General features: G+C 37.7%; 1 protein-coding gene across 1 annotated transcript; it reads left to right on the top strand.

Moving 5' to 3' along the window:
- The first annotated feature begins 24,161 nt into the window (after window positions 1–24,161).
- LOC111153206 (neural Wiskott-Aldrich syndrome protein-like) lies at window positions 24,162–24,676 on the top strand. Its single transcript, XM_022512086.1, has one exon. It carries the CDS (start codon window positions 24,215–24,217, stop codon window positions 24,665–24,667), a length of 453 nt encoding a protein of 150 aa, XP_022367794.1. The 5' UTR covers window positions 24,162–24,214; the 3' UTR covers window positions 24,668–24,676.
- The last annotated feature ends 919 nt before the right edge of the window (window positions 24,677–25,595 follow it).

Below are 25,595 nucleotides of genomic sequence, written 5' to 3'. Positions count from 1 at the left end.
TTATTATATGTCAAAAGCAAAACTTTTCTTAGATGGCAGAATCCTAGAGCAGCTATTCTTAAATCTTATTATGCATCAGAATCATCTGTTAAAACACAGACTGCTAGGCCCCATCCCAAGATTCTGATTCAATAGGTCTGAAGCGGGGCCTGGGAATGTGCATTTCTAACAAGCTCTCAGGTGATACTGGTATTGTTGGATCACAGACAACACTTTGACAATGTCAGTGTGAAACTGATCAATTTTTTAGCTTTTTCAAATAGAAGGGAAATATGGGCATAAGAGCCACACAGATGTTTCTAAAACCAAGTAATACTCTCCTACAAGTTGAGTCTGATTCATAATCAAAAGAGCAAATGTGGCAAAAATGGTTGCTAAAAAAACTGTATCACTCACTAGGATTTATGCTCCCTTCAGCAGCACATTAACTATGACTTTGTAATAATGGCTTTTATCTTGTCTTTGTTCTAGTTCTCAATCTATAAGTTGTAAGCATGGTTTTAATTCATTTACCATTTTTTGAGGGCCTATTTACTAAAAACTGTACACAGGGATAATTAAAATAAACTTTGTTCCTAAAGAGAGCTCAACCTTGAAGACGACACAGAAAAATAATCAAAATACAATACAAGTGACAATGGCTACTTCCACAACAGATGTATACAAAAGACAACAGGAACATATAAGAAATAGCTAATTTTGCTGTGGCTGATAGATGCATAAAAAACTTATGCATGAAATCTGAGTTTAGCCTTGTCAATTGTGGGGAGAGAGGAGACGGTCTTGCTCTAGGCAAGAGTAAACAGTTATGAGCACAGGGTTGAGAAGTGGCAAAATGATTCTAGATACAGCTGAAAAAAAATCCACATTTTTTTAGTGCTTTTATATACCAAACACCTGCTAAGTACTCATGTTACTCAGAAAAAGGAGACACTCTATAAACTCAAGACCTCACAATTTAAGGAGAATGACAAGCATCCTGCAGGCTAAGCAGCCTGGGCTTCTTTCTATAGAACAAGCAGTGTGACCGATCTGACTGGTGGCAGTACGAAGGACAGATCAGAAGAAAGGAGCTAAAAAACTTCTCTGATAGTCCAAATTAAAAATGAGTCTGAACTAAGTAACTGTAGATGCAGAAATGATGAAAAGGTGATGGATTTGAGAAATGTTTAGGGGAATTAATCAACTTAAATTGTTGACCACAGGTGAAGAGGGATACTGTAAATGAAATAAAGGAAGATGAACTGAAAGTTGGCTTTGAAGGCACATACAGGATAAGCTATGCTGGTAATATGTTCAGAGGTAGTTAAAAATATGGATCTGTTATTCAGGAGAGAGGTGGAGGCTGGAAATATGCACTTGGGAATTATCAGCTTAGATGGAAGTTGAAGCCAAGGGAGGAGATGAGATCACTCAGGGAGGATGAAAAAGGAACTGAGAATGGAACTTTCTACATAATTACACTTCTTTCCAAATGATTCACCACTGAATGCAATGCACTTTTGGTAGGATAAAATACACCAAAACAGGAATTAATTCCCTTCCTTTATCTGGACAACACTTACAGTAAAGTCAGGTAAATAATTTATTATTCTGCTTTAGAAGATTTAAAAGGGTCTTCTCATGTTCTTGCTGTTAATGACTGAGATACAAGGCCCAGAATCCATACTAGAAACTCCCAAAGCAGCATCAGACTTTGAGTACAGTCCCTAATACTATTCATCTTTACAAAAAATCCTTAACCTTTCATAAAAACAGCACCCATTTGGTTCCAAAGATTATTTTGGGAAACATTTTTTTCTTGGGAAGAAGCTTATACTTAACCCCAACCAAATTTTCTCAATTTTTTAAAAGGAAAAAGGTATGGAATCTCAGCCTAATGCCCAAGACTAAACCAACTCTCACCCTGCAATTCTGCAGCAAAGTACTGGAAACAAATAAAACCAATACACCACAGAACAAGTAAATGTGGGGGCGGGGGTTAGAAAATCAACAGGAATGTAGCTCCTGTTTCCATGACGTACTGCAAACTTTATGTTCTTTTTCTCACCTTACAGATCTCTTCAATCTTTCTGTAAAGATTAACCAGATATGAATTTGGAAAATAAGGACAGTAACACATAAGCAAATGACTAAGAGAGTCTCCACTTCGACAACTGCATGGAATGGGGAATTTCCTTCCTCAATCTAGGCTTCAACATCTCTCAATTTAAAAACTGAGGATGTTCAATAAAACTATGAGCCTTGGGGCGCCTGGGTGGCTCAGTGGGTTAAAGCCTCTGCCTTCGGCTCAGGTCATGATCCCAGGGTCCTGGGATCGAGCCCCGCATCAGGCTCTCTGCTCAGCGGAGAGCCTGCTTTCCTTTCTCTCTGCCTGCCCCTCTGCCTAGTTGTGATCTGTGTCTGTCAAATAAATAAATAAAATATTAAAAAAAAAAAAAAACTATGAGCCTTATTCTGAATTTTTAAAATGAGTTATGAAAGGAGATAAATTTGACTCCACCTATTAACCATATTGACAATGTACTGGAATTGCAAGCTTCCCCACTACTTAAGTCATAATGATGGCAAAATTGTTTATATGGTGGGATTAAACAACAGGATCTAAGGAATATTTGGTATTACATACTTCATGGAGATCTGTATTTCTCTCTAAATTCTCAACAATTTACACAGTTACCGTTCATTCCTGGAATTTCAGTTGCATCTCCAAAAGAGGCAATATGATATTATGTTTAAATGGTGAAGGGGGAGCCACAGGGCAAATGATTCTTAAAGCAACACACAATTTCACCTCCATTAAATGGGAATTTAACATACATTCAGTCTGCTCTTAGAAGAATGAAGATCCTACCTGTGGAACTTACTAAGCCTATTCAGAAAGAGACTATCAAGAATACTTTCTTAAAATTAAATACACTCCAGACAATGAAATATTATTCAGTGTTAAAAAGAAATAAGCAATCAAGCCATAAAAAGACACAGAGGAAACTTAAATGCATATTACTAAATAAAAAAGCCAATCTGAAAAGCTTACATATTATGTGATTCCAACTACATGACACTCTAGCAAAGGCTAAGCTATGGAGATAGTAAAAAGTAGCTGCCAGGGGCTAAGGGGAAGGGAAAGAAAGAACGAATAGGTGGAACACAGGATTTTTAGGGCTGTGAAACTATTCTCTATGACACTATAATGGTGGATACAGATCATTACATGTGCCCAGACTCTTAGAATGTACAACACTGAGAAGGAACTCTAATGTAAACTATAGACTTTGGGTGATAATGTGGTATCACTGTGAGTTCACTAATTGTAACAAATGTACCACTCCAGTAGGAATGGTGTTCTAGAGAAGACTGTATGTGTGGGTGGGGACAGGGGATATACAGTTAATTCTCAGTACTTTTTCTTGGCTTTGCTATGAACCCAAACTGCCCTAAAAAAAAAAAAAAGTCCATTAAAAATAATTAAATATACCAACTGAAAAATACTTAACAATCATGTACTAAGATTTACTTGCCCTTTGCATTTAGTATCTGACTGCAGATATATATATATATATTTTTTAAAGATTTGAGAGAGAGAGAGAGAGCACCCGTGAACGAACACACACACACACACACACACAAATGCTCAAATAGGGGGAGGGGCAGAGAGACTCTTCAAGCAGACTCCCCATTGAGTGTGGAGCCTGAATCGGGGATCAATCCCACAACCCATGATGAGATCATGACCTGAGTCGAAACCAAGAGTCAGATGTTCAACTTGCTGAGCCACCCACATGCCTGACTGCAGATATTTTTTTAAATGACACATTAATGCAAAACTCCTTCAGCAATGAGAATTTAGATTAACCCAGACAAGCAAAGTGATATCCACCCATCTTGTGTTTATGATGCAGGAACAGAAAACACAGAGCTCTTTTCTAGCCTACAAATCATCTTAAACCTTGAGATCACCCACACTTCCCACAAGACTCTTTTTACCAATGCCCTCATAACTCCACTAAACATAAATCTCTCAGCTGAAGGAAAAACACATTATCCAACATAGGAAGACATTTCATATACCTTCATCATATTAAGTACCCAAAGGCAGATACTACACTTATGGGTAACACAACCACATAATTTATTATGTAAATCAGGACACTTTGGGGGTGCCCGGTGGCTCAGTCAGTAGAGCATCTGACTCTTGATCTCAGCTCAGGTCTTGATCTCAGGGTCATTGAGTTCAAGCCCTGCATTGGACTCAATGCTGGGTGTGGAGTCTACTCGAAAAAAAAAGAAAAAGAAAGAAAAAGAAAAACAGAAAGAGAAGGAGAAAGAGAAAGAGAAAGAGAAAGAAAAAGAAAAAGAAAAAGAAAGAAGTTAAGAAAAAAGAAAAGAAAAGAAAAAATCATCAAGTAAACCAGAACACTTTTAAGAGTGAAAGGGATGCTGTGAATAATTATGAGAGGACAATAGGCACCACTAATGGGGAACCTTGAAGTTGACAGTGTAAAATCAAGCACTTAGAATGGAGCTATCCCAGAACAAAACTCTAGGTCAATTCACTTTCAATCCTATATACAGTATATTTGTGATTTACAAACTTTTCCCAAGAACCTTGAGCAATAATTTTCCAAACACTGTTAAAACACCATCTCAGATTCAAATATGTCCAGTCCTACAAAGCACCTCCTTTTTTTTTTTCTCCTCTATCGAAACTGGTAAGTCCTCAAACCTATTCTCCTATATTCAATATTATTTGGTATCTATACCACCCTTGGCTAAGATAAATTTCCCACTAACCAGAATCTCTTGCCTTACTATAAAGTATGCATCCATATTCAAGCCCTACCGCCTTGGTTTCAAATGACAATATACAAAGATCAGTGAAGCCTAATATTTGCAAAAGGTAATTCCCTACTTGGTAGTCTGAAAGTATTATCATATCTAGTAAAATTATCAACTCTGGTACAAAACAGGCCAAGATTATATAGGCTAGCATTAACTCTCTAAACTGTATTATCAGGTACTTTCTGATGGTGTTTCAGAAATGAATACCAAACTTCATGGTAATAAACTGCTAGACATACCAATTTAAATTGTAATTTTTAAGGAAAGTATAATAATGTACAGAAATTTTTCCATTTAATAATATATATGTTTAATCTGAAACCTCAGTTTCCTTGTGTGTACAATCATAACTGGAATAGAGGGTTTCTATGGCCTTTTGTGATATAACAGCTAATATTCCATAAATTTACATATTATAAACTGAAATGCAGTATTCTATGAATCCATGAAGATGCATAAGGCAGTACTGTGCTTGTGATATATAGTATATTTTAATAGATTGTGATTTTTTTAAAGATTTTATTTGACAAGGAGAGAGGCAGCAAAAAAGGGAACTCAAGCAGGGAGAGGGGCAGACTCTCTGTTGAGCAGGGAGCCTGATGAGGGGGGCTCAATCCCAGGGCCCTGGGATCATGACCTGAGCCGAAGGCAGACGCTTAACCAACTGAGCCACCCAGGCACCCCTAGATTGTGACCTGTTTGGAAACCAGAACAGGCCTCTAATTTTGTATTCCCATAATGCCTTGCTGCACATGTAACAGTCAATAATATTTGTTAAAAGAATGTTGAGAAATACAATTCTCATTAACTGAGGATTAAGGATCAAATCATGTCATTAATTTCAACCTATTAACAACTTAAAATGTGCTAGTAATTAGTCTGATAATGAACAGCATAATAAAAAGAAACCATATCTCTTAGATGAGTGGTTTTTCAGAATATCAGTGTTATCTTTCTGAATATCGACAGAATCATAAATTCTAGAAAACTAGACTATAGTATATTTGAATTTACCATAGATGCCCTAGAAGCTACTTTTATTTAAATAAAATCAAATCCCTAATGTCAGTCTGTTTTCTTGCCAGTGTATTCATTAATACTAACAAGCAAGGGAATAAAAATTGAATTTAAATAATTTTTTATTTGAAAAAATAAAAAAACAGATTTTGATTTGAGATTTTACTTTACAATGGGAATGCAACTTTCCCATTCTTTTCCAAATGAGGTAATGAGGCCGCCCTTCATCCATTCCAAAAGAGAAGGAAATTCAGATTTCCCTGTAAACCTCCCTGAATCAAAATCAAACAGACTAGAAATTTCTTCTTTGAAAAGATAACCTTTAAGAAAATCCTTTGTGGGGGAAGGGGCAGAAAGTAGGACATTTTCTAACTATTCTTTAAAAAAATAAAAATAAAAAAAATCCGAGAAGATTATTAACAGATAACTGAATGGCTCTGAAAACAAATTCATTATAACAGCACCTAACCTTTACTGATCATTTATATGTGTCAAGCATGGTGCAAAGTATATTATATAATCTAACTCACTTCATTAAAATACAGTCTACCGCTGAAGGTCCTTGTTGCCATTCTACAGATAGGCAGAAGCAGGATGCATACCTTGGCAGTTAAGATTCCAGAGTTCAAAACACTACACTATTTTGCTTTATTTTTCTACATATATTTTTCTATATACATTACATAATCCAAAAACATTTTATCTTGGAATGACTACCACACAGTGTATTCTACTTCTCCCTCGTCAATGTTCCCAGTTCAGGCCTTTATCAATTTACAACCATCTCCAATTATCTAAGTTAACTATATGGAAATTCTATATGGGTCTATAAATTTAAAAAGTATTTGGCATTACTAACTGTAGCCTATTGTTTTAAGTTGGTGTTCCTAACTAGTAAACTGGAACTTAGTAGATTTCTAGTTCTTACTGGCAGATCCCCAAGGTGGTTGCTAAAACCACACATCCTGAAGCTCTTCCTCCCACAGAAGGATGAAAGCTAACAGCACTTTCAATCCTTTACCAGGCAGGGACTTAACAGCATACCTCTGCACTCCTATTCCTGTGCATATTCTCGGATTTCAAAACTCAAGGCAAGTGACAAGCAGGTCTTTCTCATGAAGAGTCTGACAAATCTTGCAATAAAAATCATTTTACCAAGTGATAGGATGATTATCTTTGCCCTATTTTATAGATTCTACCTTAAAGAGATCATGTCTTCTTCTGGTCTTATGTCAACTATGGACAAATCTACCAGTAATCACTGACTTTGCAAAGTATCCACAGGATCGCTCCCAGGCAAGAAGATCATGAACCAAAGGTAAGATACCTTGTGCAAAAAAAAAATTTTTTTTTGCTTCAGCAGTGGGTCCACAAAACAGGTCACCCATATCAATCGATTTTTAAATTGTGCTCCTCCAACCCTAAGGAGTTTTTGAAATAATTAGGAGATTCCCTCCCCTCCTAAACAGCTCTACTTTTATCTCATTAACAAATTTAGATTCTACTTAATTTTTAAATAAAAAGAAAAAATTGGGGCGCATGGGTGGCTCAGTGGGTTAAAGCCTCTGCCTTCAGCTCAGGTCATGATCCCAGGGTCCTGGGATCGAGTCCCGCATCGGGCTCTCTGCTCAGCGGGGAGCCTGCTTCCTCCTCTCTCTCTGCCTGCCTCTCTGCCTACTTGCGATCTCTGTCAAATAAATAAATAAAATCTTTAAAAAAAAAAGAAAGAAAGAAAAAATTTTTCAGCTGCTAAGAGTTGAAAACTTAAATCTAATTCTTGCCCCAGACTGACACTTAACATATACCATGGTCCAAAGAGGTTCTACTTCAGTTGCAGTGCCCTTATTACAATCCAAATATTCTGAAGCCTGTTCACTAACATTCTATCCACTAAAATCTGCTATTTGATTGCTCAGGAAATCCCAAAATCCAGTCGACAATCCAAATCTGTTTTTTTTCTCCTTTCACAATTACTTATTTGTACTCTGATCGTCTTGTTTCAGGTCTTCAGTACCTCCTAAGTCCATGATTACATAGTACCCCCACCTCCATAATGAGATGGAATATCAAGTTATTTACTTACCTAGTCTCCCAAACACCAGCAAAATATTGCTGCTTCTCTTGAAAAGGGACAGCAAAATTGAATCCAGAATGCTTCCACTAAAAATTAGCAGAGTTGTCCCAGGAATTATCCACATGGCTACAATATTAAATGTGTGAACATTCAAGATTTCTGACAAAAAATATGTCTCAGGATAAAAATAGAGTAATATATCATTCCTTTTCATTTAACAAAGCTTTTTTCCCTGTTTGGAATGAGAAAGGCTCTCTCAGCGGACCAGGTTCAATATAAAGAATTTAGTCATCAACAAAATAATTCCCTTCAGTGACACTGAGTAACAACAGATGTATTCCAGAGACTCCATATATACTTAAATGAGAATATCTGTCACTCCAATTGCCATATTCATAAAAGGAAAGCTATAAATACCAAGAGAAATTATATCATAATTAATACTACTAGAGCTTTACAGTCTATAAATTATGTCTACATAAAACAAGCTTTGAAAGGGTACACAACAGACAACTAACAGTGCTTGTTTCTGGGGAGTGGGAATCATGGCATAAAAGGAAGAACTTTAACATTTTACCTTTTACACCCAGGTATTATTTGAAACTACCATGTAAGCAAGTCCTTTCATAATTTTTTTAATCCAGTAACTTCCCCTTTTTTCAAAAACTTAAATAATTCCATGTCAAAATGGTTAACAAACTATCCCAGGCAGGAAGATTTATCCTCCCTGTCTGCTAATACTCCCTCCTATAGTAAGTTATATCTATCCTTTGAAAATTCAACCTGATGAAAACTTCATTTTATGTAGATATGGCTGACAAGTTTATGTATCCGGTTACTTCAGGCTCACCCGGTATTACTGGGCCTGTCAAAGTTTTTCCAATGGTGTATTTTGAGAATTTAAGACTTGATACAATTCTTGAGCTGTTTCAGTGACAAAAGTGATGTGGGAAGCAAAGGCAGAAGAAAAATTATCAATTTCCTTACTACCTATAGCCCATTGAAATAGGCAGAGTGATATCCCTCTAGAGACTCAACTGCCTCAATGTTAATACTTCGCTAAAGGCAAAAGGCAATCCTAGCCCTACCCCCCACCACCACCACCAGGATCCTGTAAGTCTACTTCAATGTATAAAAATTCCTTTGGAAACGTCCTTTATCTCTAAACCCCCCAAGATAGGTTTTGGCAATCATCCCCCAAGCATGTGGCCCACCGATACACATCTGAAGGGTCTCATGACTAAGGTTTTACTGGACAGTAATAAATTACCTTTTCCCAAAAATAGCTAGCTGTCTCAAGGTCCTGGAAACCTTGCTTCCAAAATTCCTTAGAGACCTATGCTATCTCTAACCACCACCACCCCCAACTTGAAAGTGTATAATGGACTATTCCTCATGACCTCGGTGAAGCTCTTTCTGCCCATGGGTCCTGTCCCTGTGCTTTAATAAAATCACCTTTTTGCACCAAAGACGTCTCAAGAATTCTTTCTTGCCTGTCAGCTTCGAACCCTAACATCATCTTTCCTACATCAGAAATGATAGTGTTTCATAACGGTAAGGTGACACTCTAAGACACTACTAAAAACACATTCCAGTCAAATTCTTTCCCACTCTAACTTTAAAGCTGCTAAAACACACATACCTGTTACTGAGATACAAGTGCTAGCCATCTCATACTTCTAATGGTAATTTCTCGGCAATTTTTAATTTCTCAGCAATTTTCACTATAGTTTAATGTTGTTCCTAAAGTAAAAACTATTACTCCGTATACTTTAGTGTTATTTTTTTTTCTTTAATACACATCAAAATTTACCCTTTCATCCTACAGCTGTAAAATCTGATTACCCCTAGCACCACCCCCAACCCATAATTGAATTTTAATGTCTACCTGCCACTGGGTAGCAAATTATATGCTCCATAAGCAGACATTTCAGAATGTTTCATGTGCACTCCACAGTAAGTGGTAGCTTTGCAGGGAAGCACTAAATTTTACCAGTCCACAGCAAGTACCTTATAGTTCATAATCAATATTCATTACTAGCCACCTGCCTAGAATTCTTTCTGCCTTCTATAAGGAATTAATTTTCTTTGTGACTAGACCTCAAAGACTATCTGCGCTGTTTCTGAAAAATATGGACATTATGACCTTAAAACATTTTAAGAACATGTTAGAAAAACCTCCATCATACAACAAAAATCATTAAACAGCTATTAGGAAAAGCAAAAATACCCAGAAGTCACAATATGCAAACACTCCAGCTCAAGAACATGAGTCAACTAAACTTTGCATATGACAGGCAAAATAGAATTTGCTACCCCTCTGCCTAAAAAAGATCCAAGTAAAACAGGACAAAGAATTTAGAAGTATCAAATGTTTATCTAGAAACAATGGAAGATACCAGATACCAGAAAGGACAGAACAAGTAGGTACAGATAAGACCAAAATTAAGACAGAAAAAATAGGGGGGAAAAAAGGACTTAAAAAAATTAAATATATACCATATATACATGGTACTTAATTATATATACACAATTAAACCATAAAGCTCTTAAAAAGGACTCAAAATCATACTGTGGAGGAAAACAGATGAACAACAGAATTCTGAGGACAGGAATAAAGGAATAAAGCACATGCTTTCTTGTATTGCCTTAATCATTTAGGTCCCTGTCTTAATGCCTAAAGTTAAAAAGAAAACCATTTTCTGCTGCTAACGTATAAAGACAAGATGTACAGCAAGACATATATGCCTTTAAAGCACTTTACAAGAACCAAGAAAACGTGGAACTTTTAAAACCTTCACTGAACTGGAAGAAAAGCACACACGTGAGTTTCCTGGTAACAATCATGTTGCTAAATTTCTAGCTCAAGCAACAACTCTAAAAATATGTCACTACTATGGCATAATCTAATTTTGAAGGTGCAATAAAGTACTGTAGTACTAGCAATATTACCCACTCTACCGTTACTTCAAAAATAAATAGCACTGCAGGGCACCTGGGTGGCAAAGTCAGTTAAGTATCCAACTCTTGGTTTCACATAGTCATGATTTCAGAGTTGTGGAATCAGGACCGAAGTCGGGGTCTGTGCTCAGTGAGGTGTCTGCTTGGGTTTCTTTCTCCCTCTCCTTCTGCTCCTCCCCACCCCATGCACTCTTGCAAATAAATAAAATAAATAAACAAACAAACAGACAGACAGCATTGCTAAAAAACATCCTCGCTATGCTAAAGTTGAAAAACAACCTGAAGACTAAGGAGGTTGATCATTTGGAATTAGCATGTTTAGTGTTAGCATCACACTCCAAAGACCTTAAATGGTTTATGGATTGTGCGTTAACCAAAAAAATTCATTTTAATTACCTCCTTGCTTCTATTAAAAATAGAAAGGGACCAATATCTCCCATATTGGATTTCAAATTTCATAATCATTTCATGATAGAAACACACAGCTTCCTTTCAGATTAAAAAGTAAACCAAGATAACTGAAAGGATAATAGTGAAAGAAACTGTTATCAAACACACACGTGTGTCTGGTACAACGCTAGGTGATTTACATTTGCAATCCCATTCTTTTTTTTTTTTTTTTTTTTTTTTTAATTTTGGTGTGTGTCCAGGTTTTTTTTTTTTTTAAAGATTTTATTTATTCATTTGACAGAGAGAGAGAGAGATTACAAGTAGGCAGAGAGGCAGGCAGAGAGAGGAGGAAGCAGGCTCACTGCTGAGCAGAGAGCCCAATGCGGGCCTCGATCCCAGGACCCTGAGGTCATGACCTGAGCCGAAGGCACAGGCTTAACCCACTGAACCACCCAGGCACCCCTGCAATCCCATTCTAACAGTACTCTATGAGGTGTGTATTCACCTAATTCACAGATAAGGAAACAGGGATTAAGAGAATTGCCAAGGGGCACATGGGAAGTCATGATCCCAAGGGCCTAGAATCAAGTCCCATATTGGGCTCCCTGCTCAGTGGAGAGTCTGCTTCTCCCTTTTTCTCTCCCTCCGCCTCTCTCCCTGCTCCTACCCGCGCACGCTCTCTCTCTCAAATAAATACATCTTTAAAAAGAGAGAAAGAGAATTGCCAAAAATCAGGACTCCAAATGTCTTAGGTTTCAAAATTCATAATATAATCTCTTTTGGTAAAGAGCATACAAAACAGGTCCAGGGATTCTCAACATCCCACAAAACAGGAAACATCTTAAACAACTAAGAATTGTCCCTCTCCCTACACAACTTTCAAATGGCATTCAATATGAAAAACTTGTTCTGGGCCTAGAACCTAACTCTTTTTTAAATATAACACATAAAGCATTCTTACATGGTTTTAATCATACTCAATTTTCCAGGAATGTAATTACCATGTAGAGTGAGAACAGACTGGACTTTGTTTCATTTGGAACTTTACCAAAAGTTGCTCACCTTCTCAGAAAATGACATTGTCAACAGCAGTGCCACCTGTGGTATTTGAGTCACCTTTACAGCAAGACTACGTCAGTCTGCCTTTGTAACTGTCACATTCTTGGTTTTTCTACATATGGATATAAACAGTAGGCTACCTCATTGCCTTCCTGTGCAGCCATGCCTGAACATTTGGACCAAACTATTTTATTATTAGTTATGTTCTCCTTTATATTACATTTAGGGCATTACATTTTTTTTTTTTTCTTAATGTGTAGGGAGGGTGAAACATCTAGGAACCTCATCCAGGAGAGTTACAAAAATGTGTTAAGAAAGAGGACACAAAATACACTTGACTTTACTTTTTGTCATCTATCTAGAGCAAGGAGGGAATGGGGATAGGGAGGTAACAGGATGTCCCTACAACCAGATTTAACTTGAAATGACAGCAGGACTGGGAAGCACATTTCAAAGATTACAGAAATTCAGCATCAGCCTCCCACAGGAGAGGGAGGATAATTCAATGAAACACATCATCATCATCCTCTTCATCATAATGGCACCTGGGTGGCTCAGTCAGTTAAGCATCCAACTCTTAATTTCAGCTCAGATCATGATCTCAGGGTTGTGAGATAAATCCCGCATCAGGCTCCATTCTGGGTGTGGAGCCCTGCTTCAGATTCTCTCTCTCCCTCTCCCTCTGCCCCGCCCTCACCTCTAAAAAGAATAAAATAAATAAAATAAAATGCACATTCTAAGATACACTCATCATTTGTCAGAAAAAACAACCTTGAAATAATCTTGCCCTTCTCATTAGCATTTCCTTTTCCTCTTCAATTTCCTATGAATCACCAGAGCTGCAGTTAACCTATAAGCGTAAATACTTTATAAAGTACAAAACCCTATAACTCAAAGCTATGCATACATGCCACTTTATAATATAGTTTATAAAGCACTTTCCCACACATTATCATTTAATTTAATGAGAACCCTATGGATTAAGTACTAACCTAATTTTAAAAATGGAAAGTATAGCAACTAAAATGGAAATAGGAATTCAAGACTACTCCCAAATCCAGTGCTTTTTCTATTCAACTACACTGCCCCACAAAATAACATCTTTAACACAGTTTTTATTTACATTTTACATTCACAGTGGGAAAAGAGTATCAGTTTATCCTGTAATATGGTCTCCAACTGAGTTTAGACATCAAATTTAAACTACACTAATTTTCTAGTTTCATAAAAACCATGAATTACTTTGAACACCTCTTAAAACTGCCTTAAATATATTTCAAATAAATATGTGTAAGTATAAGTATGATCACGCTTTATGCTACTTAATATCATTCACCCTGGAACCTACTTTTTAAAAAATTTCTTTATTTGAGAGAGAGAGAGAGATATCACAAGCAGGAGGGGCAGAGGAAGAAGGAGACTAGAATCTCAAGCGACTCTCTGCTGAGCACGGAGCCCAGTGGGGGCTAGATCCCAGGATCCCAAGATCATGACCTGAGCTGAAAACCAAGAGTCAGATGCTTAACTGACTGTGCCACCCAGGTGTCCCCACCCTGAAACCTGCACATTGTTCAATTCTTGTTATTCTTATAGCTGTCTCACCCTGGCCCACACCACAAGGACAAAAGGTAAAATCTCTTACAATGAATTACTAATACATAGTGACACAACTCTGGTCAAAGACCTTGTAACTAAAGCTCATGGAACCATGATTTTTCTTAGTATTAAAACTTACCTGTAAAGAAATCACATCCCTCAACTACAGAGCTAACATCTACTTTCTGACTCTCTAAATCAGGTGGTTATAATTCAGCAAGTGAGGGTATGTGGCCAGTCACATCTTCATTCATACATTTCTCTTCTTCCATGCTAAGAATGCAAATATATTCCAAGCCCCAGAGTAAAAATCTGAAAAATAATGATCCTTGAATGAAGGGCCACAGAATCATCTTTATCATATATGCTCAAGCAATAGTGACCTAAATTTTAAAATATTTCAGGAAAGTAGAAAAGAGGGGAGTTGATAAAATAACCACCTAAGAGCTTGTGCACACATCCTTCCTGAAAATAGCTTCAGTTTTTAAAGAATAAATAAAAAACCTATTCTGTCAAATATAACAGAATTGAAGAAAAGATACATAGAAACATGATGTAAAAATAAAAAAACTACCCTAAATTATACTTTCTCACACAAAATTTGCAATATGACAATATGCAAATTTTAGTATGACAATTTTGGTCATATTAAATCTACTTTAAAAAGATTTCTTGGGGCGCCTGGGTGGCTCAGTGGATTAAAGCCTCTGCCTTCGGCTCAGGTCATGATTCCAGGGTCTTGGGATCGAACCCCACATCGGGCTCTCTGCTCCGCGGGGAGCCTGCTTCTTCGTCTCTCTCTCTGCCTGCCTCTCTGCCTACTTGTGATCTCTGTCAAATAAATAAATAAAATCTTAAAAAAAAAAAAGATTTCTTTTAACACACAAAACTCACCAAATTACAAGATGCTTTGTCACTTAAGTTCTAAATGGAAAACCAAAATAGAAAAATAGAAAAAAAAAAAGACATTAATGTTGCTAGATTTAGCAAAAAAAAAAAAAATTCTTTGTTGTTTGTCTGAAATGCAAATATAACTGAGCATCCTACATTTTATCTGGCAACCCTAAACTCTGAACTGAATAAAGTGAGCTCTTACCTCTCCCAAAGTATTACAGCATCAGCTCCCACTCAAAGAACAAGAAGAATTTTGTCACAGAAGAATTTTGACCAATGAAGTCTTAAAAGAGTTAGTCTGGCAATTGATAAGGCTTTCTTTAAGAGCTGACATTTACCATATAAAAAACAACTCCTGTTTCCTAAGAGCCAAAGGTTAAACTTTTACTAGGTTCCATGCAATATGAACTCTTAAGGAGTTTAATATTTCTATGTGTAAAACCCAAATTTGAAAAGATTCGTAATGTAGGTTTCTTGTAACTAAAAAAGTTGTTCATAAAGACTATAATAAGCAGAATCCTATTTTCAGCATTACAAGCAGATACTAAAAGCTACTTTAATGGATTCCAAAGTTCATCTGCCATTTTTTTTTAATTCATAATCATAGAACTTTGGTGTTGGAAACTAATTTCTGACCCTTTAGAAACTTCTGGAAGTCCCATTTCACTTCATATTCATTTCCATAAAAGTTTTTTTTTTCTATTACTGAGCTGTTAAGCAAGTACTAGATGTAACAGAGAGCCTCCCTTTTGTTTTATGAGGCCCCTCTCTCCTCTCAACCTCTTGCCCTACTTATAAACAGCTCTGACAATGAGAGAGTGCAAATTCCTCTGCTAGTTTCATTAATATCATCTTCTTAATACTAAATCTATACTTTTCCTCCTCGTGCTCTAGGCCACTGCTCTATGATACAGCCCATCCATCTTTGGAGACTGCCTAATTCCCTTACTTCATTTACACTGCTAGCTTGAAGGTATTAATAGATAATCATATCCCCCTAGTGCTCCCTTTTCCTAAATTTAGCTCCTTCAGGCTTTTCTCCTAAGGCTTACGCTACCATCAATGTAGAATTATCTGCATGTTATCTTAAATGTGGTTGAAAAGTGTTCAAAATTATTTGGAGTTTTATTCTAGTAAGAAAACAGTAACACTGTTAGCAGTACCAGATTACTAGGTTATTTGTCTAGGGGTAATTCAGTGACAGTTCCCTGGAAGTTATTTGAAACCTCGTTATAGTTGCCCTTTTCTAGGTAGCAGTTTCCTGGTTTGCATTAAGGCCATTTATTTCATCTTCCTTGGTGAATGATTTGATATTCAGCATTAACTAATATAATTTCAATGCTGGAGCTGCTATGTTATTTTTCCAGTTGTTCCACAATGTCCAAAACTCCACACAGTGTCTAAAAATGAGTAAACCTGCTACTCTAGGATCTTAAACATGAAAACCTAATGATGCTTCAGTGATGCTTCTGTTTTCCTTTTCCCTCCTTCCCTGTGGCCAGTACGCAAGTCATTCTGTACTCATCAGCAAAGTGCCTCAGACAATGGCATCAGAGCAAGCATTCAGTTCTGAATAAACAGGCAGTGCTCCCAGTCCTGTACTCAAACCATAACTCAAAGGCAGAGGCTATAATAATCAACAGAAGTACTCATTTAAAAGGACAACTAAAGGGGCACCTGAGTGGCTCAGGTCATGATCTCAGAGTCCTGAGACCCAAGCCCTGCGTTGGGCCCTGGCTTCAGCAGGGAGCCTGCTTGAGATTCTATTCTCTCTCCCCATCTGTCTCTCCACCCTGCCCCACCATGCACTCTCTCTCTCTCAAATAAATCTCAAAAAAAAAAAAAAAAAAGTAAATAAAAGGACAATTAAACATACTAGAAAACTTATGCTTTGATTATAATATTCAAAGTACTATAGCTTCCCCTATGTCCCAAGTTCAGATAGGAAAACAAAGTCAATATTATAGGCAAATGCCTCATGAAAATCCTTATTGTGTTTATAATATTATTCTAGACAACCATAGCACATAAAAAAATAAAACAAAACAACCCAAAACTACTCCATATGAGAAAATGCTGTTGAGTCTCACTATCCACTAATGAATTATGAAATCGAGGTAGGTCACAATAGTTTTCTTCATATGCATTAGAATGCAGATATTGTACAAAATGTTACATACTTACGCATATACTTTGTCACAAAATCTGTACTTCTGGATCACAAACAAAAGTGTGAAAGCCTTTTTTCTAAACAGCTTTTATATTTTTAGAATCATTTCAACATAATTGTGAACGAAATTATTACCATTTTATTAATATGAGCTAATCCCTACTAAATGCATTTCAGTATCTAGAAAATTTTAGTTTGTAATGTTTATTTTTCAGGTTATTTTTAAATTAATAAGCAGCAAGGGTGTATTTATAACTCTTGAAACTAGATGATAGTATATGGGAGTTTATTACATTATTGAGTCTACTTTTCATATGTTTGAAATTCTAACAAAAATGTAAAAAAAGAAAACAAGGAAATGGATCTACTTAACAAATAAATACAAAGACGTATAAGGAATAAACTTATAAACTGAGACTTGAACACACCATTTCTAAGGACAATAAACCCAGGAACTTCCTCAGATTTAATTCTGGTAATACTTAGATTGCCTTGTTCAACTATAATGGAAAGGTTTAGAGATCTAAAAAAATACATGAGACAGAAGAAACAAAGCCATAAACAGAAAACCTCCTCAACGGATAATACAATTATTTAAGTGTGCCTCATTGTCTCTTCATTGCCTCTACAATAGTCAACTATTTTTCAACCAATAGAAAGAACACAAAAGGGGCGCCTGGGTGGCTCAGTGGGTTAAAGCCTCTGCCTTCAGCTCAGGTCATGATCCTAGGGTCCTGGGATGGAGCCCTGCATCGGGCTCTCTGCTCCGCGGGGAGCCTGCTTCCTCCTCTCTCTTTGCCTGCCTCTCTGCCTACTTGTGATCTCTGTCTGTCAAATTAAAAAAAAAAAAAAAGAAAGAAAGAAAGAAAGAAAGAACACAAAATATCTACCTACCTGGCAGTTCTTTTCATTTCTTAAAATGTTTAGTTCACACTGGCAATTTTCCCAGTGAGTTTAATATAAGAGCTCTGTAACACACCATTCTGCCTTCCTTGAAACAAAAACTACAAATGTCTGAAGTAGGCTTACAGGCAGTTGGATTACAAAACAGTGCATGCCTCAAAAATCAGTTTTTCTTATTCCAAAAAGTAAGTTTCTAAACACTTATTAAAACATAAAGCATTCTCTCCCTAGGCCCTTTATGCATTAGAACTACCTTAAACTATAAGGTCAATTGTGTAATTTTAGAACTGGAAGGGAATTTAGACATCAGTCAAAGTGGTTTTTCAAATACTGTATCAGGAAGAAAAGAAGAATCAGTGGCATAACAATTCATATACCCAAGCACACTTACTTTTTTACTGTATCATACTGTATATGGAACATTTTATTTTGCCTTGTTAGTATTCTATCAGAAAAGGACTTGACATTTTGTCTCATACAGTATTTTACATTTAATCACTTTTAGAATGTGAGTATACACCTGGATAGAATTAAAACTATTGGTACAATCTGTAACTTAATGTTTTCTGATAATATAAACTTACATAATATATAGAACCCTGACACTTTCAGAATGATTTCACATCATCTCATTTATATTTCACTGTCTAGTCAATTTGAAGCAATTCTTGGGAGTAATGATAAAAACTAAGATAAAACAAAGGGAAACAAAACCTATGAAAACTGATATATTTCTGGAAAAAACCATAAAATACACCACAAACTTATAGTAATTAGGATTATTTGGAAAGCAAGCCAGTCTTAAAACATTCCATAACTGTTTTCAGAAATGCAAAAGAATACCATTCACTACTTTTAGTACAAGGAACGTAACACAAGATGTTTCCATCAAAGCTGACCACAATCTGTCTTAATGAAGAGATAGGACTGGGTTTTTTAAACCTGAAACAACAAAAACAAGAAACAGAAAACCAGCAGGTGGGTGAGGAACCCTGAACACATTTCCCACTAACTTACTATATGCAAATAAATGTTGATACTTATGAAATTCTTTAAACCCCATTTCTACACAGACCAATTAAAAGTTCTGAGCAATCAGGTCAAAATAACCTCATTAATTAGGTTGGATTAATAAATGTGTATCTTTGTATTTACACAAAAACAAACAGGCCTACTCTCAGTTTTAGATAACGTAGTAAACTGGAATTAGGTGCAAATCTTCACTCCCTCTCCTAAATTGAATAAATTTTTGAAAAACAGATAACATTCTATATAGAAATAATGTTTTTACATAAGATCACTGCAATATTTCACTTTAAACTCAGTGAGAAGTCTATATTTTATATATGTATACACACACACCCCTATAAAATCTAACAGTTCATAAATCAGCTAATTTTTACTGGAGAGGCTTCATACTTCCCCAAAGCTAATCCTTACTAACTAAAATTAGGAATTCTGAAAAAAAAAATCTACAAAAACCTCACAAACAAGTTTAAAAATGGATTATCTAAGGTGCTTAAAATTAAACTCCATGTCATCAATGGCATTTTTAAAAAATTCATATAAAATGATAATGTTTTGTTTAAAGAGACACACTGAAAGGCAAGTCAATTGTTCACAGGTGATTTAATATTATTTTTTTTTAACATTGATGTGTGAATTTACTTTAGAGGTCCCAGCTCTATTTTCTGACAGATTCTATTTTTCCAGATGCTCCTCAAACAAAGATTTATTCCTCAGTCTTACATCCCACTTTTCTCCTTGTACTCCTGAAGCCTTTCTCGTCTTTCCCTTTCTCTTATAACTTCATTCTCTACCTCTGATCCTGTCCAGATTGTGTTCACTGTAAACAAAAAAGGAACAGATGCAGAAAATTCTTCACAGAATTCACTTCTTCCAAAACTTATGTGCATAATTTTTACAGAAACTTTTATTGAACATCTCCTGCAAAATAGCCAACATTGTTTTCCTACACTTCATTTGTGTAGATGCTAGCTACTTGTTACCTTCCCAAACTGTCTTGTAAACAAAAACTTTTACATAGATCCAGCAAAGTATGGATTTTACAAAAATGTAAAGATTTTACATTCATCTTATTTTGAAAAAGTACCTCAAACTAAGTAAATGAAAACATGTCCAAATCGTTGGAACACTTATCTGGTCATATCTGCTCATCTCTGCAAACCCAGTTAAAATATCACTTTTATTTTAAAAAATAATAAAGACAATACAGTAACATTTTGCCTTTTACTTCTGTCTAAAGATATCCTCTAGAGAAAATATTTCACATCAAAACTGTATTGAGAAAAAGAAAGGGATTCTTTCAAGACAAAATAGTCTAATTTCTCATGAGGATTTATATAACTCACTCAAAGTCAGACCTGCATTGATCTTCACTCTTAATTTCTGGCAAATGTTTGGACTGTGGAGCACATTTATATCTAAGGGCTTTTATTTCCTTTTGTTGTTTTAAACCTCGGTGTATTAATAGGTCAGCTTTATTAAGTCTAACAACCCAAAAACCCCATCTGCATCTCTAATTTGAAACCAGTAGCCTCGAAAAACAGAGACTAAGAGCCCAGGAAGGATCCTGACTTAGTACCATGACCTTTCCAATTTTTCATGCCTAGGTGCTCCATCCTATCAGTAGTGACACTTGTCAGTTCCCTGAGAGACTAGAGGCTTATAAATCTCCTTAGGAAATGCTTTATTCCAAGGCAAACTATTTCTTCTGGTCATTTAAAATCTTATTGGGATTAATTACGTTAAGATCTCTTGCTTGACATCTAGCATGTCATTTGCACCACAGATGCTGTAGGTAACATCTGTCTTCTGTCACTCATTTCAGTTCACCCAAAGAGATGAACAATCAACAGCAAGTACATGCCTAAAAACATACTCGGGGAGAGAAAATTGCCAAACCACTAAAGCAAACAGCACTCGACAGAAAAGAAAAAGATTTATGAATCATCTATTGCTAATACTGGCATTGTTACAAATGACAATGTTCACAACTATCTAGTATCACCTAGCAAAATGGTCTCTTAAAATTTCACTCATTAATAATAAAATTCATTAGACTCATTTTCTCCCACTGAGCCCTATCACCCAATTTTATATTTTCAGTATGAATGTATTGCATTTTTACTCTCCACTCCACATTCATTCATTAGTTAACATCTCCAACACTCCCACTGTGTGCCAGGCACTACACTCTGCTTCTCTTTTTCACAACAATGGGATTCTATGAAAAGAATCATAAGCCATATGAAAGATACTTAGTTCACTGAAAGAAAAAGAAAGCCCATGAAATCTCCCGGACAATGAAAATATGAACTTCCTCATCTGAATTTGCAACTGCAGACACAGTGCAGCTGGTCATTTAAAGTTACATAAGCAAAAGCACAAATCTCTGTTCAGGGCCTTCAAGATGGCCTACTTAATTTTATTCAAGATAGTGAGCAGCATTAACAATTAAGTGCTCAACATATACATGATAAAAACAAGTAATTAATAATGTTACTTTTTAAGGGATAACAACAGTAACAGCAAACACTATAGTGAGCAAACATTTAGTCCATATAGTTACTGTTATGCTACATAATGTAGCATATGGCACATATAGTAACATATAGTAACATATGTTACATATAGTAACAAGTGTTACATATAGTAAAAAGTCACTCCCTACTGAAACTCACTATATATGCCAGGCAGAAATCTCAGTGCTTTATACCATTATCTCATTTAATCTTCCCATCATCCCTAGGAGACTGGCGTTATTATAAACTTCCTTTTACAGATGATTAAACCAAGGCTTGGCAGTATTACGCACTTCATATAAGATAACTTAGCTAGAAGAGCTGCGATTCAAACCCAGGTCTATCGGGATCCAGAGGCTGCTCTTGATCACCATATAATATCACTTGGTTTACACTCATTCAATTTTAAAGTCTAAAGTTTTTGAATGTGTATCAGAAAGGTTACTTTTTAAAACAAGTTTATTCCTCTAAAATGAGTTACATCTTTCTTGATCTATACAAAAACCAACACCTTAACTAAGGATTTTACTTTGAACTGTCATCCTACAAGTCTAAAATTTGGATGAGAAAGTCTATCTGAATGAAAGCCTTGAGTCTCTTGGGTCACAGCTGAGAAGCAAGAGGCCTTGAGGGCCATCAGTCCAAACTCCTCATTTTAGGAAAATGAAAGAGACCTTTTGAAAAACATGTATAATCAGTCTAAACTACCACATACCTAATCCAGAAACACATAGGTTTGGGTTTTTTTTTTTCTAAGTCACCATTTTAAGTAAATAAATCTAACATTTTGACATCATACAAATAATGGTATCCATTTCTGATGCACTGTAAGAAAATACAAACTCCATGACAAGAGGTCAGACTCTTGTAAGGCTATTATCAAGTGAAAGCATGAATCATATCATAAAACATGTTATAGAAAGCTATAAAATGGCAGTCTTACCTATATGGACTCAAACACACAAAAAAAGAGCCATTTCTTCCTTAAATAAAATTTACATTCATTTGGGTCAACTACAGGGCTCAGCTACACTTCACCAGTCAGGTCAGATGACTGAATTCAAGCTCATTTCAAGGAAAAGCTGCACTATGCCGTATTTAGAACACATATCACTGAGAATAGCCAGTCGAGTCTTTGGTAGGCCTATCCGAAAACATTGCTTTAGTTGCTAAGAAACTACAATTTCCCCGTATTATAAATCATTGAAAGAAGCTAAGCCACAGCACAGAGATTAAACATGTTAAGATCAAAAATCTCTCACCTATCATGCCAAAGGAAACCATGCTATTTCCACAAATCAAACAGCTGAAATTAGTATTAGGCTCTTTTAAATCATATTTTTAATACAGCCTAAAAACTGATGAGACAAATCAGACTAACTCTACCCAGCCTTCCACAGTGGCCTCATGCTTTGGAAGAAACTGAAAAATACCCAACCGACTTCACATATTCAATGCTAGAGACAGAAATATATTTCCTTCCTGACCCCTGCAGTGATAATTCAAGGCCATGAAGCATACATAAGATTTGATTAGTGCAATCTGGTATAGCAAACACCCATATTTAACTGATGGTGATTTTCAATCCTTTACTGATATATTTTCACTGTAATCCTCAGCATTTTAAGCCCAGACTCTCCATAGAATGTTTAACTTCAATGACTCTATCACTGATTTTTTTTAAATGAAAGCATTAAATTCCAACTATTCCAACAAGAGTAATTTTAAATTGTTCTAGTATAACGAGACACTGAAGAATCAGCAATAATAATTTCTAGTTCACTCTCTAGCAGGGACTTCTGTTAAATTCTTTCCTACAAAAATATGTTTAAACCTCTTAAAGGCTGTTTCCACAAAAGAAGAAACTAGTTCTCAGTATTTTTCACCTCTGAAAGATCAGTTCAGCAGCTGAGTTGTAACACGGCATCACCAGTCAGAATCTTTTTTGTCTTGATCCCCCATCACCATGATCTTCTCTATTTCTCCATCTTCTCTTAAAGAGCTTCCGTTCAAAACCTAATTGTTTCCACTACAGACTGTACACATCTCAGGAACTACTTTCATGGTCCTCCGAAATAATGTCTGCTCTGCTTTGAAACTTTTAGATCTTTAAACCCCACTCCCTCCATCTCCCTGTCTTCAGATTCAGTCCCACCCCTGCAGTTCCAGTTATGTGTCTCTGCCTTCCCAAAGCCCTAAGCAATATCATACAACACTCGCCACAACTCAGCTCCTCCCGACCCTAACATATTCTCCACACTGCAAACCAACATTACACCCCCGGCTTCCTGTATTTTACTCCCTTTCCTTATTTTGTCTTTCCCCCACCCCCATCTCTGTACCCAGGCACCCTTATTGCTCTAATAAATATTCCCCCTACCTAAGTTTCAACCCTTTCTCCCCATCCTCTGCTCATTTTTCCTCTCCTTATTTAGAAACTCCTTTTTGCTCTCCCAACCACTACCCTAGAATGCCCAACACTCCACCCTCCTTAGCAAACCCAGCCTTCTTCCCCCATCTCGTTGAGAGCCACAGCTGTTTCTCTTTCCAGATCCCTTACTGCAGTCAACCCACTACCTTAGCTTTCCACCTACCTTGCCTCCACCTCCATATCCAAGGTTCCGTGAGTCTTTACCCCTCCTTGGGGCTCTAGTACTCTGCTCAGTATTCTTCAGGACTCCCCTCCCCCCCAGTGTCTCCCTTATTTTTTTTTTTTTTTTTTAGGGATGTCAGCGGTCTCACGGGGCGCCCGTAGAATCCTAGATGACCCCAGTGCCCGGGACCCCAGTCCTCTTGGGGAGCCTTACTGACACCACTCCCGTCGCCTTAAACATAAATACCTGGATTCTACCGCCTTCTTTAAACGCTGCGCCCCCTCCTCATCCGCCCCCGCTACTCCAGCTCCTCACGTTGGCTTCCCGGTGTCCCCTCCCCGGCTCGCAGCGACGAGCCCCACAATGTGGAGCCTCTAAGTCCGCAACACCACAGGCTCCTAACGGACGCCCCCACCTCTCGGTCCGGCGCCTCGGTTCTCACACCCGCGCCTCTTCGAACTCCCGACCCGAATCTCCCCTCGGGTGCGCAGCCCTTCATACTCTCGACCGGCCCTCTTCCCCTTGCTCCGGCACCTCCTCGGGCCCGGGACGGCCTCCTCCGGTCGCCGGCGTCCCTCGGCCCCCGCCCGGCCCGCCCCCGGCACCCCGCTTACCGTTCTGAGCGGCGCCTGGCCCTGGGAGGAGGGAGCCAGAGACCAGCAACAGCGAGAGGGCCAAGGCGCTGGGAAACGACGAGCCCGACATTCTCCCTGCGGAAGACCGAACAGCGAATGGGCCGGGGCCGGAGCCGGGGCCGGGGCCGGGGCCGGGGAAGGGAGGGGAGGGAGGGAGGGGGCGGGCGAGTGCGCGAGGGAGTGAGCGAGGGAGGCAGCAACAGCTAGGCTCCGTCCTTCTCCGTCCTCCTCCTACCACCGCAGCGCCCAAGCCTCGCGAGATCTTCGCTCCGAGGCCGTGGGCGGTTAAGGAGAGACGGCGGCAAGGCTCGCGAGAAGAGGCGGCCTCGACTGATGCTCCCGCCCCTCAGACCGGTGTCCCGCCCCTGCGGAGGCTGATTGGTCTAGAGCTAGATGGGTCACGTGCCAAGGGCGCTTCTGGCCACGTGACGGGGCGGGGCGGGGTTCCTCCACTCCTTTGGCCCCGGTGGAACCGGAGGCTGTGCTTTTTGCTTACCCTCTGTGAAACGGGAGCGCCCGTAAACAAGAGGAACCTTTGAGGGCACAATATGTTTCCTTCTCTCATCTTGCTTTTCATTTGTTGGAGCTCTAGGCCGCTCTAATTGTCTCCAAAGTCCTCTTCGGTCTTCCTTCTGGACTTTGACCTCAGACCCCTACAGGCATCTGGCTCCAACCTTCTACTTTCACCTGTTTTAATCCTCCAGGCATAGTGACGGCCTCCTCGTGTTCGATATTACCCTGTACTTCCTGCATTTGCTCCCGCCCCTTGAGATGTCCTCCTTTTCCGCGCGCTTCTCCTCCTCCTCCCCCATTTTGACCTTATTTTAATTTCACAGAATCTCACGGCCTGAAGTTCAGCTAGCCTAATTGCGCATCCATAGACACTAAATGCTACAAGAAAGTCATCATGTACTA

The sequence above is a fragment of the Enhydra lutris genome, unplaced genomic scaffold, assembly GCF_002288905.1.
Source record: "Enhydra lutris kenyoni isolate GAN:26980312 unplaced genomic scaffold, ASM228890v2 scaffoldscaffold31, whole genome shotgun sequence".
Taxonomy (NCBI): domain Eukaryota; kingdom Metazoa; phylum Chordata; class Mammalia; order Carnivora; family Mustelidae; genus Enhydra; species Enhydra lutris.
The sequence above is the reverse complement of the archived record's forward strand: the minus strand, read 5'-3'. Positions and strand labels throughout refer to the sequence as shown.

What these genes read in the sequence shown, in the direction of transcription:
- LOC111153206 (XM_022512086.1), top strand. Translation starts at nt 24,215, where the DNA reads ATGACCCCAGTGCCCGGGACCCCAGTCCTCTTGGGGAGCCTTACTGAC.